Source organism: Octopus sinensis, linkage group LG4, assembly GCF_006345805.1.
Source record: "Octopus sinensis linkage group LG4, ASM634580v1, whole genome shotgun sequence".
Lineage (NCBI taxonomy): Eukaryota > Metazoa > Mollusca > Cephalopoda > Octopoda > Octopodidae > Octopus > Octopus sinensis.
The window spans coordinates 58,556,498-58,572,551 of NC_043000.1; the positions used below are offsets into that span (position 1 = coordinate 58,556,498).

Sequence of the window (16,054 nt, forward strand, 5' to 3'; positions counted from 1 at the left end):
CTTTTCAATTTCATCGATTGGCTACTCAGCCAAGGTCTAGATCAGGCTTAACCAACTTTAAACACAGAAAGTTTTTTGAGGGCCGCTTGTATACTGACAGAATTGAAAGAATTTTGCTTTCTCATGCTATTATTACGATAATGAATGAATGATCGTTGATTCAACATGAAATATTATCCTTGCAAAAACAATAGTATCTTTCTTGTTTACTTTTTATTACAATCTTTAATTTTTGATAAAATTTTTAAAACGTTTGTTTAAATAAACCCATTTCAAGAAAGTGTCAAGCAGGCCACAAAATAAAGTCTGCAGGCTACATGCGGCCCGTGGGCCTCAGGTTAACCAGCTCTGGTCTAGATGGTCTCTCGGGGCCAGGATAGGAAGCAATTTCTTGGTCACTGACCTTTACTTTGCCGACGATGTTGCCACCCTAGGGGAGTCCTATGGCAATATCCAACATGCTCTTGATGGGATAAACCTCACCGCTGCAAGAATTGGAATGAAGATCAACGCCTTGAAAACGAAAGTCGTCTCAGCCAACATACCTCCTTCTTCCAAGGTTACTATTCATCTTGATGGAGAGGCAGAGGAAAAGGTTAAGGAGTTCAAATGTCTCGGATCCACCTTTACCACCACTGGTCAGGAGAAATACAAGAACTCCATTTGGATCAATCGTACATAGTCGATCTTCTAACACCCCATAAGTGCTTGTGGTCATACTAAGAAATCCACCTCGCAACAAAATGCCGTATTTACCAGGCGCTTGTCTGAACTGTTCTGCTCTATGGTTGTGAGACCTGGCCAATGCGTGTTGCTGATCTTCAGAAGTTGAAAGTCTTTGATCGCTTCTGTATTCATCGTCGTCTTTGACTGCATATCTCAGGCTGCGTTTCAAACTGACAACTTTACGCTCACTACTGTCTCTCATCCCTTGTAGAAACTCTTCTGACGAGGAGACTGCAGTGATTTGCCCACACATTGGGACGCCAATATGATGAACTCAATCTGAAGGTGACACTTCTAGTTCTTCCCTCAGGTTGGCATAAGCAGAGGGGTGGCCAGCTGAAGACGTGGCTCACGACAGTTATGGAACTTGATTCATGACACAGTGAACTCAATAGGAGCAAACTTAACCCCTCTTACAACAACAACAGCAGCAGAAAAGATTTGTAAGATATGCTAAAGATACATCTGAGATTCTTTAGGTGAAAATGTGTGCATCATCAGCTCAACCAACACATCTCAACCACTTACTTACAAACATCGGGAACTCTCTTAAATAAATAGGTCTTGTCGGTGTCTAACGACCGGCTTAAACTATCTTAGATAAAACTCAAAGTAAAACATACACGTGCATATGTGTGTATTTGTATGTTTGTAACAGGTATCGTATTTTCAGTGCATATGGTCTTTTATGTTTTACTTGTTCAGTCATTAGACTTCGGCCATTCTGGGGCACTACCTTGAAGAATTTTCGTCGAACGAATCAACTTATTTTCGTTTTTAAGTCTCTATTGGTCTCTTCTGTCAAAGCGTTAAGTTGCAGGGATGTTAACACATCAATGCCAATTGTCAAGCAGTGTTAGAAGACAAACACAGACACAAACACACACACTCCATATCTATCTATCTATCTATCTATCTATCTATCTATCTATCTATCTATCTATCTATCTATTTATCTATCTATCTATCTATCTATCTATCTATCTCTCTCTCTCTCTCTCTCTCTATATATATATATATATAATATATATATATATATATATATATTATATTATATATATATATATATTATATATATATATATATATATTATATATATATATATATATATATATATATTATATATATTATATATATATATATATATATATTATATAACAAAAGCCAGCGTAACTGGACGAAAGTAGAGCTGGAAGTTTTCATCAGAGGATGGACCTCGGCCGACAGATCGCAACCAACTAAAAACATAGTGGCGACCCTGAAAAGCCATGGCTTTATGAGGACGTTGGCGCAGGTAGAGAGGAAGAAAAGAGAAGTTGAAAGGGCCTACACTCTCATTGCACCACACATGGCTTTGCTAAGCCAAGTCCTCAAGGTGGATAAAGACAAAGAGAGAGAGATGGAAACAGGAAACACCAACCACAGAGTGTCAAAAAATGACACACCCACAGCCACAGTCGAAGAAGGCAAGCAGGGCAAACAACAGATAGGCGGCGATGGGGAAACGGAAAATAACCACCCGGATGAAAATACCTATGCAGAAAGGAACCAGTGGACAACCGTCCAACGGAGGAAGAAAAAACAGAGAGGAACTGGGGACAAGAAAACCCAGATAACATGCAAATTCTTCCGGAATGGAACCTGCTGGCATGGAGAAACAGGGGAAGGATGCAGGTTCGCTCATCCCAGGCCCTATGGAATTGCATCAAACCCACTCGACCAAAATGCCTTAACCAAAACCAAGACCGAAACCAAAACCAGAACAAATTCAAGCTGCCCCAGAAATATGCAGACATAGTACGGAATGCCCCAACAAGGAGAAGGCGCACATTTGCAGAGGAAATGCAGACGGCGGCAGCAGAACAAAGAAATTTTGTGGAAATAGCAGAGAAAATTGTGGGACAACTGGCCTGGATACATCGTCTTCAGAGCCAGGGGCACTCACAACAGCACTCAAGACCACCACAATCAAGGGACCCAGGGTGGCCACTGCTGACACCAGCCCAGGTGCCACACCGACAGCCTTTATTGACACCCCAAATATCTCACCAGTGCTTCTGCTGAATGTCAGAGGTCTGGTGAAACCCACTAATATGAGTAAAATTCCTTACCTTAGGGACTTAAGCACAAGCAACCATGCAATATGCATAGCGCTGACTGAAACGCACCTGTCAAGCAGTATAGCAGATGCAGAAATACACGTACCAAAGTATACTGTTTTTCGGTCAGACAGGAAGGAAAGAACTCATGGTGGGGTTGCCCTGTACGTCCGTGAAGATGTCACACCCATAGTACTGTTGACACACTCAAACTCAGTCTGTGACACACTGATAGTACACATGAAACAACCGAAAATAGTAATATGTGTCACATATCGGCCACCAGACACCCCTAGTCATGAAGGAGTGTTTGAAGATAGCCTCAGAAGAATAGAAGAAGTCCTGGACAAACTGGACCAGGGTAACACCATTCTACTGCTGGGAGATTTTAACCTTCCGAAAGTCAAATGGCCAGATGGCCATCTTCTCCCTGGAATGACATCACTTGAACAGAGACAGACAGAGTCCTTGTTGGCTCTCACACGCAAGTTTTTCATGGAACAAGCAGTGCTTCGGCCAACAAGAGGTGAGAATGTCTTGGACCTCTGTTTCACAAGCAACCCGATGCTCATCCACAACATAATGGTAACACCTACAATTCTCTCAGATCACAACTTAGTAGAGGTAATGATATATGGTATGAGAGAGTTAGTTGAGACGCAGCCATTAGAAAATACCACAGGCCTATCCAGTCTAAACTTCCATAAGGCAAACTGGAAGAAGATCAACGAAGAGATCCGAAAACATGACTGGAGTGACTTCATCACCACACAAGAGACCAACACACATTTCCAACATTTCATGACAACAATACAGAACATATGCCATAAGTTTGTCCCGGAGAAAAAAGCCAGCGGGCATAGGAACGTTATTCCCAGAGACAGGAAAATACTTATGAGGCGAAGAGCTAAGCTCTCGAAGCAACTGAATGCACGGCAGAGAAACAATAAGGGACTCCACCTGAAACTTTTTGAAACGGAAACTGCACTCAAACTTTCCTATGAGAAGGAGAGGGCAGAGAGAGAAGCCAGGGCCATAGAGAATATTAAAACAAACCCTAAAGCTTTCTTTAAATTTGCGAAAGAAACCACCTCGGTACACTGCAAGATTGGCCCACTCTTTGATAAAAAGGGCTCTCTAACTGAGGACCCCCAAGGGATAAGTGAAATACTAAAGGAACAGTATAAAAGTGTGTTCACATCCCCTCTGGGGCACATGCAAATCACAAACCCAGAAGTTTTCTTTGATGCCACAACACTCCAAAACCAAACAACAACCATCGACCACATAGACATAACAGAGAGGGATGTAATATCTGCCATAGAAGAAATGAGAATAAACTCAGCTGCTGGACCAGATGGATTCCCAGCAGTCCTCCTAAAAACATGCAGGCATGCCCTAGCGGGACCACTGAAGATGCTCTTCAGTGGTTCCTTGGCTAACGGTAAACTGCCCAGGGCGCTAAAAGAAGGCACCATATGCCCTATCCACAAAGGAGGGAGTAGAGCAGAGGCCAAAAACTACAGGCCAGTCTCCCTGACGTCACACATAAGTAAGGTCATGGAACGAATCATCAGAAAAAAACTGATCACGTTCCTCGAAGAAACTAACCGTCTCACTGACACACAGCATGGCTTTCGCCCAGGAAGAAGCTGCCTTACGCAGCTGTTACAACACTACGACTGGGTACTGAAACAACTACTGGATCGCTCACAGGTGGATGTGGTATATCTCGACTTTGCGAAGGCCTTTGACAAAGTCGACCACGGAGTGATATGTCACAAATTACTCAGACTCGGCATAACAGGAAAAGTAGGTGAGTGGATACATGACTTCCTGAAGGACAGAAGCCAGATGGTTGCAGCCAATGGAGCCCTCTCGGGAAAGACACCAATAGCAAGCGGGGTGCCACAGGGCACAGTCTTGGGACCCTTGCTGTTTTTGGTGGCGCTCTCTGACATGCCCTTGGTAGCACAAACAACATCCCTCACTAGCTATGCTGATGACACAAAGGTAGCACAGGCAATTAAAAACCCAGCTGATGCTGACCTTTTACAACAAGATCTGGATGCCATATACAAATGGGCTGAAGAAAACAACATGCAATTTAATGCTGGTAAATTTCAAGCCTTACAATATCAAGCTGTAAACACATATACATTACAACACAACTATACTGGTCCAGGAGGGATCGAAATCCCAGTATCGAAATCAATACGGGACCTGGGGATAGACATGAGTGACGATGCATCTTTTTCTTCACACATCGCGAAGGTGGCGACAATGTGCAGACGACTCACTGGCTGGATCCTGAGGACATTCCGGACAAGAGACTGCGAGACCATGTTGACACTATGGAGGACATTTGTCCTAAGCCGCCTAGACTACTGCTCCCAACTGTGGTCACCGCATAGTGTCAAACTAACCACAGAGCTTGAGACAATCCAAAGACATTTCACCAAGAGGATTTCCACCATGAAAGAAAAAAACTATTGGGAGAGGCTTAGGGAACTCAATTTGTACTCCTTGGAACGAAGACGAGAGAGATATGCAGTGATATACATATGGAAAATCCTGGAGGGACTAGCACCAAATTTTGGAATTGAGAGCTGTTCCAATCCCCGTACAGGTCGTCACTGTGTGGTGCCAAAGGTCCCGTCTTCCACATCCAGGGTAAGGAGCAGATACTGTAATAGCCTGGGGTTCAGGGGCCCTCAGCTGTTCAACAAACTGCCAAGAAAACTAAGAGATCTACATGATGCGGATGTGGACATTTTCAAAAAACATCTAGACAAGCTGCTTTCCGGGATCCCAGATGAACCCACTGCAAGGTACGAAGGTAACCTAAGGGCAGCAGCTACAAACTCTCTCTTAGATCAGTGGCCAGCCACGGCAAACTGGACTTAGAGAGGGTAGCAACAAGGGCGGTGCCCCAGCATGGCCTCAGCCGGATGGCTGAAACAAGTAAAAGAGTAAAAGAGTAAAAGAGTATATATATATATATATATATATAATATTTTATATATATATATATATATATATATAATATATATTATATTTTATATATATATATATATATATATATATATATTATATTTATATATATATATATATATTATATATATTATATATTATATATATATATATATATATTATATATTATATATATATATATATTATATTATATATATATATATATATATTATATTATATTATATATATATATATATATATATATTATATTATATAATATATATATTATATATTATATTATATATATATATATATATATATATATGTATACATATGTATATATATATATATATATAATATATATATAATATATATGTATACATATGTATATATATATATATATATATAGTATATATATATATATATATATATGTATATATATATATATATATGTATACATATGTATATATATATATATATATATATATATATATATATATATATATATACATATGTATACATATGTATATATATATATATATGTATATATATATATATGGAGGCGCAATGGCCTAGTGGTTAGGGCAGCGGACTCGCGGTCGTAGGATCGCGGTTTCAATTCCCAGACCGGGCGTTGTGAGTGTTTATTGAGCGAAAACACCTAAAGCTCCCTGTGGTATTCTTTCGCCACAACTTTCTCCCACTCTTTCTTCTGTTGGCCTGCTCGCTTAGCCAGCGGGGTGGCGTCATTTGAAGGCTAAAACAATGCGAAGCGCATTGTGACCAGCGATGTGTAACAACATCTGATAGCCTGGTCGGTCATGGTGATTACGGTGATATATATATATATATATATACATTACATCTACGAAATCCAATCACAAGGATTTGGATTGGACAGCCTAGTGCTATAGCAGAAGACACTTGCTCAAGATACCACACTGTAGGACTGATCTGGGAACTACGTGGTTGGGAAGCAAGCCAATACTGCGCCTATATGATATAGATATATTATATACTGAATGTAAATAATTTAGAAAACACTCCACTTTTTAATAATAAAATATTTCTTCTTTGTTACTTAATTCCATTTAAATATTACACTGTAATTTCATGCTTTCTTGCCAATTGTTTCCATTTAGGAAGTATTATATTATTAACATGTACAGGGTATTCAGGCTAAATTTGATGATATTTTATGCCTCCTTTTTATTCAGGAACAACTTAATGTATCGGTGAACAGTCAAAAGCATTGGACAGCATAAGGATGAAAGTTGTAATTGAGAAAGCATCAGTTAACATGGAGCACCAAAAGCTATCTGAATATTGGAAAAGAGTTATTTGTATCAGGATAATTGGCACAGGTTATCAAAATGCTGACATCATCACTGCAGCTCAATGCTCTGTGAACACTGTTAAGGTTATAAGACATGATATGGACTGCTGCAACAGAGACTACGAAGCTATGGCCAGCAGAAAAGGGACACAGCAGGCATTCTGACTGCATCTGCATGGCAGAATCCATCCCTATGCCTTTGATCATGGCTTTAAGCTCAATTCAGATGGTTAAGTGAACCTGCTGCAGTCCCTGGCTGGAGAAGGTTGCTGCTGGAAGGCCATATGGGTGGTAGCAGGATTCAGCTCCTTGCCATACCAGTTAGAAATGGTTGAAGGAGAATTTCTATGACTTCACCAACCCCAATTTCTGGTCTCCTAATTCCCTCGAATGTAATCCCATAGATTACTATGTGCTGGGTGCGGTTAAGAAAGATGCTAACCCAAGCCTATTGCCAGACTCTGGTGCCTGGGAGTGCTTTAGATTATTCTGGGTCAGCACTAATTTGGAATAATACTAAAGTTGAGTTTCAAAATAAGTGTATAACTGAAGATCTGAGGGTGCACCTTTGAATAATGAGTGTCAGAGTCATCCAGTGCACCCCTTTAATGATGGTCATACACAAACTACTCTCTGCAACACCAAGACTGACCTGATGGCTAAGATCAAGGAGGTGTTTGAATGTCTTCCCAGGGACACAGTGAGAAATGCATGCATCATTTTCTGGAGACATCTTGAAACCATGATGTAAACTTATCTTCCAGCCATAATCTTGGTGGTATTTTTTTCATTTTTTAAAATACTTGGATTATTGTGTTTTCTTTTACTTTTATGCAAACTGATAAATTTAGCCTGAACACCATGTATGTCTCTTTTATACTTATAATAGGCAATTTCTAACAGATGACATATCAATACTGCTTAAATTCATTAAATTTGATTCTTAAAAATAACAACAAAACAACAGCACAAAATTATATTTGCATATTTATTGCTATAGTACATTGCTTGATAGAACTATGTGATGTTTTACGATCATGATTTTGTTGTTGACATATAAATTGTTTAAACCTGTATATGAGAACACTGCTGAAATTAGCTTACGGTTTGTTACTATTGTTGGTCTGTGTAATTTGTGAAAGTAATTTGTGTTTTCTATATGCAACAATTCATATAGCATGTATATATATATATATATATATATATATGTACATGAAATGTTTCTTTAACTGAATGAGAAAACTTTAAGGACACTTAAAATGAAACAAAAAATTATAGTTAAGAGAACAAAAGTCAGTAAAAGAATAAAATCTTTGAAATACTTCTTTAATCAAACTAGTAATCAAAGCAAAATTACGTTCCAGAAATGTAAATCAAGGTTATATATAACAATTTTTTTTTAATTATTTATTATACAGTTAACATTCAAATTATATTTGATTCATTCTTTCTATTTTGTATCTGTAAAGATATTTTATATAGTCAGTGTGTTGATATATTTAAATGACACATTATTATGTACAGATAAGTCTTTCACTATTGTGATTTTTGTCAGTAGAATTTGGGAATATTTAAAGTGTAGTCTTTCTCTTGAATTTGACCTTAATTGAGTGTAAATGCAACAATTGCAGTTTGCCAAATAAAATACCATTCACAAGCCTCTGGCATTGACTGAAATGCTACTTTTCTAATTACAGACTATGTAATTGTAGTACTAATTAGAATGGTTTGGACAATTTAAATGTACAAACAACTCAAGAGTCTTTGGTTTGCAGTAAATATTGCTACTTTTATTTAAATATATGGTTAGTTTGTCTGTACTTTTGGTAATCCATAGTCATCATTTGGAAATGCATGGTAGGCACTGCTTGTCTGGCTTTGTTTCAGGATTTTCTTTAATGCTCTCTTTCCAGCTTCATTTCTGTCATCAAAGAATGCTTCTAATGTATCCTTTTCCATGTAAACTTGGGAGATAGAATTCAAAAGCTGGTCAACCTTATCTGGAAATTGTTCAATTTGTCCATCAGGACCATCTTTGTTTCCTGATATTGATTTTTTACAGTTTTGTTCTTCAGGAGACACAGCTCCAGACATACCAATGCCGGTCCATGTTTTGAAACGACCCACCATGAAGTTTACTATTTCATACTCATTGCTTTGTTTGTCAAGATCTTCTTTAACAGAGGCAAATGCTTCATTTAGAATTGAAAGGAACATATTTAATAAGATGAATGTGATTGTTACAACGAACATAGCAAATATCAGAGGACAGAGAATTGGCTGGATAAGCTTCATCATATGGAAGTCAAACTTTCCCATCATCATTAGAAATCCAGTTTCTGCTGCTGTGATGAAGTTTGCAAAATCACTCATCTCTCGGAAAAACAATAAATAGAATACTTGTACAAATGACAAGAAGAAAATCCAAAACACCAGACTGAAATTCAAAAGACTCGGTGCACTGTTTGTTAGTGTTGATGACAGCATGGACATTCGTTTGTTGAAGCGAAGTAGCTTCATGAATTTAAGAGTTGCAAGGAAGACCAACCAACCAACTATAATACAAAACATCTCGTTCCAGAAGGCTACATACTGAAATTTCATGTACTTGTTACCTTGGGTTTTTCTAAACAAATCGGTAAGACGTGTTGTCTCAAGTAGTTTATATATAAATATAAACATTCCTGCAATGGACAAGCTTACAATTCCAAGCTCTACAAGGTTCCAAAACTCTTTTAAGTACTTCCTACGTAACTTGAGGAGAAGTTTCACTTCTTTTATCAGGAAATATATAAGGAAAAGGACAAAAATAACGTCACAGAGTGTCTGGAAAAGAGCAGCCTGTGTCATATATGGTAGCAGCATACATGGTTCAAACCGATATGATGTTACAACGCCCCCTATTCTAGTGAATTCAGCTAATAAAGTACAAACTGTGAATAAGTTCACTTGAGGGTTATATATTGTGAATTCAACGAAAACGGCTCTGGTTAATTTATCAATCCAACTGGTGTTTTGTAATCTCTCCATCATGGTTGTAAGTTTTGTCTTGCTACCTTTCAGTCTGGCTACATAACCTCCTCCACCATACATATTTAAACTACCATAGAATGGATAACCATCTAGTTTTGAGGAATCTTGGTACTGAAATTCATCAGCCAAATTACTGTATGTGCTGTTGAAACTTGGTGTATCCCAACCTTTTCCATACATTTCTTTGTCTTCATTAAAGAGTGAATACTCTTTATGACAGTCTAAACCAAGTGATTCAAACTGCTTGGCAATTTTACACTGTTCTGTAAAAATAAGGAATACAAGAATTAATTTGAAAATACTGAAAAATTTGTTACCTCATAAAAACAACAATTACAATAAGTGCTTTCTACTAATATATAATCCTTCTACTAATATATATATATTTAAGTGTGTATGTGTGTGAAATAATTGTTTTGTTTTAGAATGTTGGCTCTTGAAGCTGATAATCTATAAATAATAGTGTGCAAATGAGTTTGAAAATCTTTGTGGGACACAAATGCACATCTGTAAACATAACAGATGTCCTACCATTTTCCACAGGCAGCCTTCGACATTTTCTGTCCAAAGGGTTTTTTTTTACCCAGTATTTATATGCTATTATTTATAGCTTATCTGCTTCAAGATCCAATGTTTTAAAGAAATTATTTCATGTTCTCTTGAATTTTATAAAAATTCTTATGATACTAGCAATATATACATACAGAGTACATGGCTCAGTGGTTATGGTATTTGGATCATGACCACAAATTCAATTCTCAGAGGTGCACTGTGTCCTTGAGCAAGATGCTTTATTTCACAGTGGTCCAGTCCACTCAGCTGGCAAAAATGAATAATACCTATATTTCAAAGGGATGATCTTGTCATATTCTGTGTCACACTGAAACTCCTTGGGAACTACATTAAAGGAATGTGTGCCTGTGAAGTGCTCAGTCACTTGCACACTAATTTCATGAGCAACAGAGTGCCAAGTATGTATGTATGTATATGATTGAGTGTGTGTGTGTATATATATATGTGTGCATATGTGTGTATGTATATATATTCTTTTCACATACTACTACAGTACATCAATAAAGATATTTGTGGCAGCACGTGGCTTAGTGGTTAGGATGTTGAATTCATGATTGTAAAGTTGTGGTGTCGATTCCTGGACCGGGCGATGTGTTGTGTTCTTGAGCAAAACACTTCATTTAACATTGCTCTCGTCCACTCAGCTGGCAAAAATGAGTAATCCTGTGATGGACAGGCATCCCATCCAGGTGGGGAATTCCTACGCCACTGAAACCGGAAAACCGGCCCTTATGAGCCTGGCATGACTTGAGAAGGAACATTTATTAATAAAGATATTTCACATAAACACTTACACAAATTCAGTACCTTTTATTCTCAAAAGTGATTACTTACTTGTGGTGGCTCTGAGTTGTCTCATGACTGCATATCCCATAATCCTTGATGTTTTATCACTCATATAGCCACGCAACATAAGAGGTGGTGCACCGTTGTAGTATTTAGTGGCCCGGAGACCATCAACAAGGTCATTCTTGGCCCATTTCCAAAAAGCCTGAGTATTGGTAATCTATGTATGAAATAGTTAGTTTAAATATTTAGTGATCAAGAAATTATGAGATTTGTAAAGTAAGAGATTCCAATAAGATACTGCTTCTTGTGCTCTAATTGCATTAGTAATAACACTGTGTAACAAAGTTTTTATTTCTATTTTTTTTTTTTTAGTCAGCCTGGGGCTACAACAGAAAACACATGGCATTTCACAGAGTGCTGGGGTGACAATTCTTCAGGTGGTTATCTGGAAATAGTTCAGGTAATCTGTCTTATCATTGAGGCTTTAAAATAATTAAACTATCTGAAGAGACTAGCTGTAGATGTGCTTTGTCCAAATTTTATCTTCAGCCAGTGGCAGAAAATAATTAAATTTTCATGTATTTTTTCACTTACACTGAGTGAATTCTAATGGTTTTTAGGCTTTTCCATCTACATCACATACTTAATATGCTCCATATATGGGCATAGTTTCTAAATAGCTATAGCATTACCTCAGACAACTATCATTCAGGTATAACACAATGCAACAAAGTTAAAATTTTTTTGTCTTTAGTCAGTAAGAGTTATTTCCTATTTGCTTCTGTCTAGACACCAAAGGAAATGACTACTATTCTTCAAAGGATTTCTGGGGTTATGTTACTTGACAGGGTGTGTATCTTGGAGATCAGGGCATCTCTCCAGGTTGAGCCACTACTTCTTCATATTAAGAAGTCACAGCACCAGTAATATGAACATGTGATTACAATACTTTAGAAAAGAATCACAAGATGGATTCTTCAAGCTGAGCCAACTGGTAGGATGTCTAGGGGTAGACCAATAATGAGATGGTTGGATAATAGCCATAGTGTCAGTTTGTTACACTTGGGAATCCAGTCAAGAAAGTCTGATGATGGTTGCTTCTAATAAGACCTTTCGGATGAGGTGCCAGAGGATTCTACCCCAACACCCTCCTTGGAATAGTGGGCAGAGAAGATAGATGAATTGATGGATGGATATAATAATCAAAATGCAGGTACAGGCATGGCTGTGTGGTAAGAAGCTTGCTTCCCAACCACATAGTTCCAGGTTCAATCCCACTCAATGGTACCTTAGGTGTCTTGTACCATACCCAGGCAGACCAAAGCTTTGTGAGTGGATTTGGTAGACAGAAACTGAAAGAAGCCTGTCATATATATATATATATATATATATATATATATAATATATATATATATATATATATATACACACATATATACATATATATTAAGTATGTTATAGAAGGTATGGGCTATTTATGGAGTGCTCATAGAGAGCCAATGCAAAATAATACAAAGTAGAGGAAAATGAAAACGCAAATCCTAAGTAGTCAACCAAATTCCTGAATGCATAATTGAGGATATTCAATCAATGTAATATGATTCAATTACATTGATTGAATATCTTCATTTATGCATTTAGGAATTTGGTTGACTGCCTAGGATTTGTGTTTTCATTTTCCATTTTGTATTATATATAGATATATATATATATATGTGTGTGTTATATATATATATATTATATATATATATATATATGTATGTATGTATATCAAGCCAGTGCTCTAACATGGCTACAGCCAAATGACTGAAACAAGCAAAAGAGTAAAAGAATAAAAGAATTTCCAATGAGAAGATTTTGAATTGTTGAATTACCAAATATTTTACTTACTTCACTAAAATCATTACCAGTATGGACAAGGATATTCTCCAAAGCATATTTAGTTCTATATGCCCAAGGACTTCTGTTACGGTAACTAATTACCATAAGAATCCACAAGAAGAAAGCATAGAATATAATTTCCTTAATAACTTCCCACATCTTGATCTCTTTCAGACGTTGTTCTCGCATCTTTCCAAGGGCTTCTTGGTCTGGTGGTTTATAAGCAGTCTTCTTTGGTTTTGCAGCACCAAACCCTGCAGCAGAAAAATCAGAAATGTTAACGCAATGTACCAAATTATGCTTATCTGTCTTCTTGATCATTCAATGGCTTTCACTATTTTTGCTTGACACTATGCCTTTTAATAATGTTTTTCTTAAATGATGTGTAATTTTCGCGATTATTAACTTGAAAATTAAGACAAATTTACTGAGTCTATATTTATTTTGATCTGTCATCTGTTCGTGAGATAAACTTCATTGCAAGTTTTTCTTTATGTTTCTTGTTATCACTCTTTGTTTCACACAATAATTTGTCAGCAAATTATTTTATTAAAAGATTGCTAAACTGGGAATGCTATATCAAATTAATAGGCATCTTATTCAGGGGCAGATTTGTGTCTCATCCACTTAAAACACACCCGAATTGATAACTAGTTTTGTAGATACCTAAAGCTTAATAAAATAATAAACAAAAAGGGTTAATGACAAATAAACAATATTTTTAGATACTTGTAAGCAATTTTTTCTTTTAGTCACCAAAATTTTTTAAACTATTTCCTACCCTTACAAGTGTGTACATGTGAGATATAATACATCCCCACCACATATGCACACACAATAGTTATATAAAACAGGAACATGTCTTTGGAAATATTACTTTTATTTCCATATTTTTGTAACTGTTGTACTTGTGCAAAATCACATTCCTAAACTTCTGTATGTATACAAATTTATATTTATTTTCTTCTTATCCACACAAACAGTCTTTCATATCACAACAGCTCCAATTATAAGTTAAATTTATAAATGTATGATTTTTCACCTGGTTGTGGGGCTTTTGCATGGATGAACGAAGTTCATTTTCACTTGCAACCTACCTCTAACATACTCTTATAACACATGTAAGCTCCTCTTAGCATAGTTACAAAATACCTCACAAAACATTTCTAAAGATTACACTATACAATAGTAGAATTCCATACTTTGCATCAAACATGTCAAAGCACTCTTTCATCATGAAGATGGTAAGTTTTCAGAAGTGGACTCTACTTTTGTACTTGGGAATAGATTTGTTTCAGACCCCTTGTCCTTAAAACAACTGGAACCATGGTGGAAAAAGTCATTGTAGTACAGAGCAAATTTTGCTCACTAAAATTCAGGTGTCATTAGAATTTGAGGTTTATTTTGGTCTGTACTGTTGGATCTTAAAATTGTATGATAACACACACAGACTAAACAAGTCTAAGCATGCTGCCTGGAATGGCTGAATTATTAGAGCAGTCACCAAAATATATTGCAGCATTTGTTCTGGCTTTTTTATGTTCTGAGTTCAAATCTTGCCTAGGTCAATTTTCTCTTTCATCCTAGTCTCTTCAGATAGTTTACTTATATCAAAGCCTTAATGATAAGACAGATCACCTGAACTATCTCCAGATAATCACCTGAAGAATTGTCACCTCAGCCCTCTGTGAAACACCATGTGTTTTCTGTTGTAGCCCCAGGCTGACTAAAGAAAAAAAAAACTCATTTATTTTGTGTATTCACTCTTTGTAGAATGATAGTGATGATTTTTAACTCAATAAACTTATTTACGTTAAAAAAATGTGTCCTTATTTATTCCGTTAATGACTTCATATATACAAGTTTGTAAATATTTGCATATATCTACTGAAAATCTGATATGTGCTGCATACAAATGGAGTGAAAGTTTGAAAGCAGCATGAAAAATTAGTCTAAAAAGGTTGGTTTGCATTCCTAATGAGTATAATACATTTAATTTTGTTGACCAGTGTAATTATTTCAAATTTTTGCCACAAGGGCAGCTTGAGGGAGATGGGGATGATCGATTACATTGACCCCAGTGTTCAACTGGTACTTATTTTATCAAACCCAAAAGGATGAAAGGCAAAGTCAACTTCGACAGAATTTGAACTCAGAACGTAGCAACGGGTAAAATACCACTAAGCGTTTCATCCAGCATGCTAACCACTCTGCCAGTTCACTGCCTTAATCCTCAAAATGATTATGAAATAAGATAAATCCATATAAAAACCAACTATATTCACCAACAAGAGATCCTCCACATGATTGACTGACTAGCTAGAAATAATAATCAAAAACTCCCAAATTACTAATCTTTATCTTTAATAAGAGAAAGGTCACCTAGATACACCCCCAACAAAAAGAAATCTTTAACCCTTGGTCTGCTAGTTCAGGGTGGACCTGGAGATATATATGTGTACAGTCAAAATTATCCCCATTATTTATGATTTGTAAATTAAAAAGAAAATAACAAATATTCAAGGCTTTAATTTACTTTACTTCATTCGCAGCAATTTTGGATTTTCACACCATATGGGCACAATAAGCCTCACAATTGTTAAAGCTCCACTGGTTGTATTTTGTATACATAATGCATACACAT

The 16,054-nt window shown here is 36.7% G+C and overlaps 1 protein-coding gene across 2 annotated transcripts in view; it reads right to left on the minus strand.

Annotated features, from left to right (window-relative positions):
* Nucleotides 1–8,103: 8,103 nt before the first annotated feature.
* LOC115210642 (polycystin-1-like) overlaps nucleotides 8,104–16,054 on the minus strand; it is a 146,380-nt gene continuing 138,429 nt past the window's right edge. For both annotated transcript variants that reach the window (XM_036502002.1, XM_029779292.2), the window contains exons 36-38: nucleotides 13,420–13,664; nucleotides 11,575–11,746; nucleotides 8,104–10,430 (exon numbers count right to left, since the gene is read on the minus strand). In XM_036502002.1, the coding sequence (XP_036357895.1) occupies nucleotides 8,941–10,430; nucleotides 11,575–11,746; nucleotides 13,420–13,664 (1,907 nt within the window). In that variant the 3' untranslated portion in view covers nucleotides 8,104–8,940. The remainder of the gene's footprint in view (nucleotides 10,431–11,574; nucleotides 11,747–13,419; nucleotides 13,665–16,054) is intronic.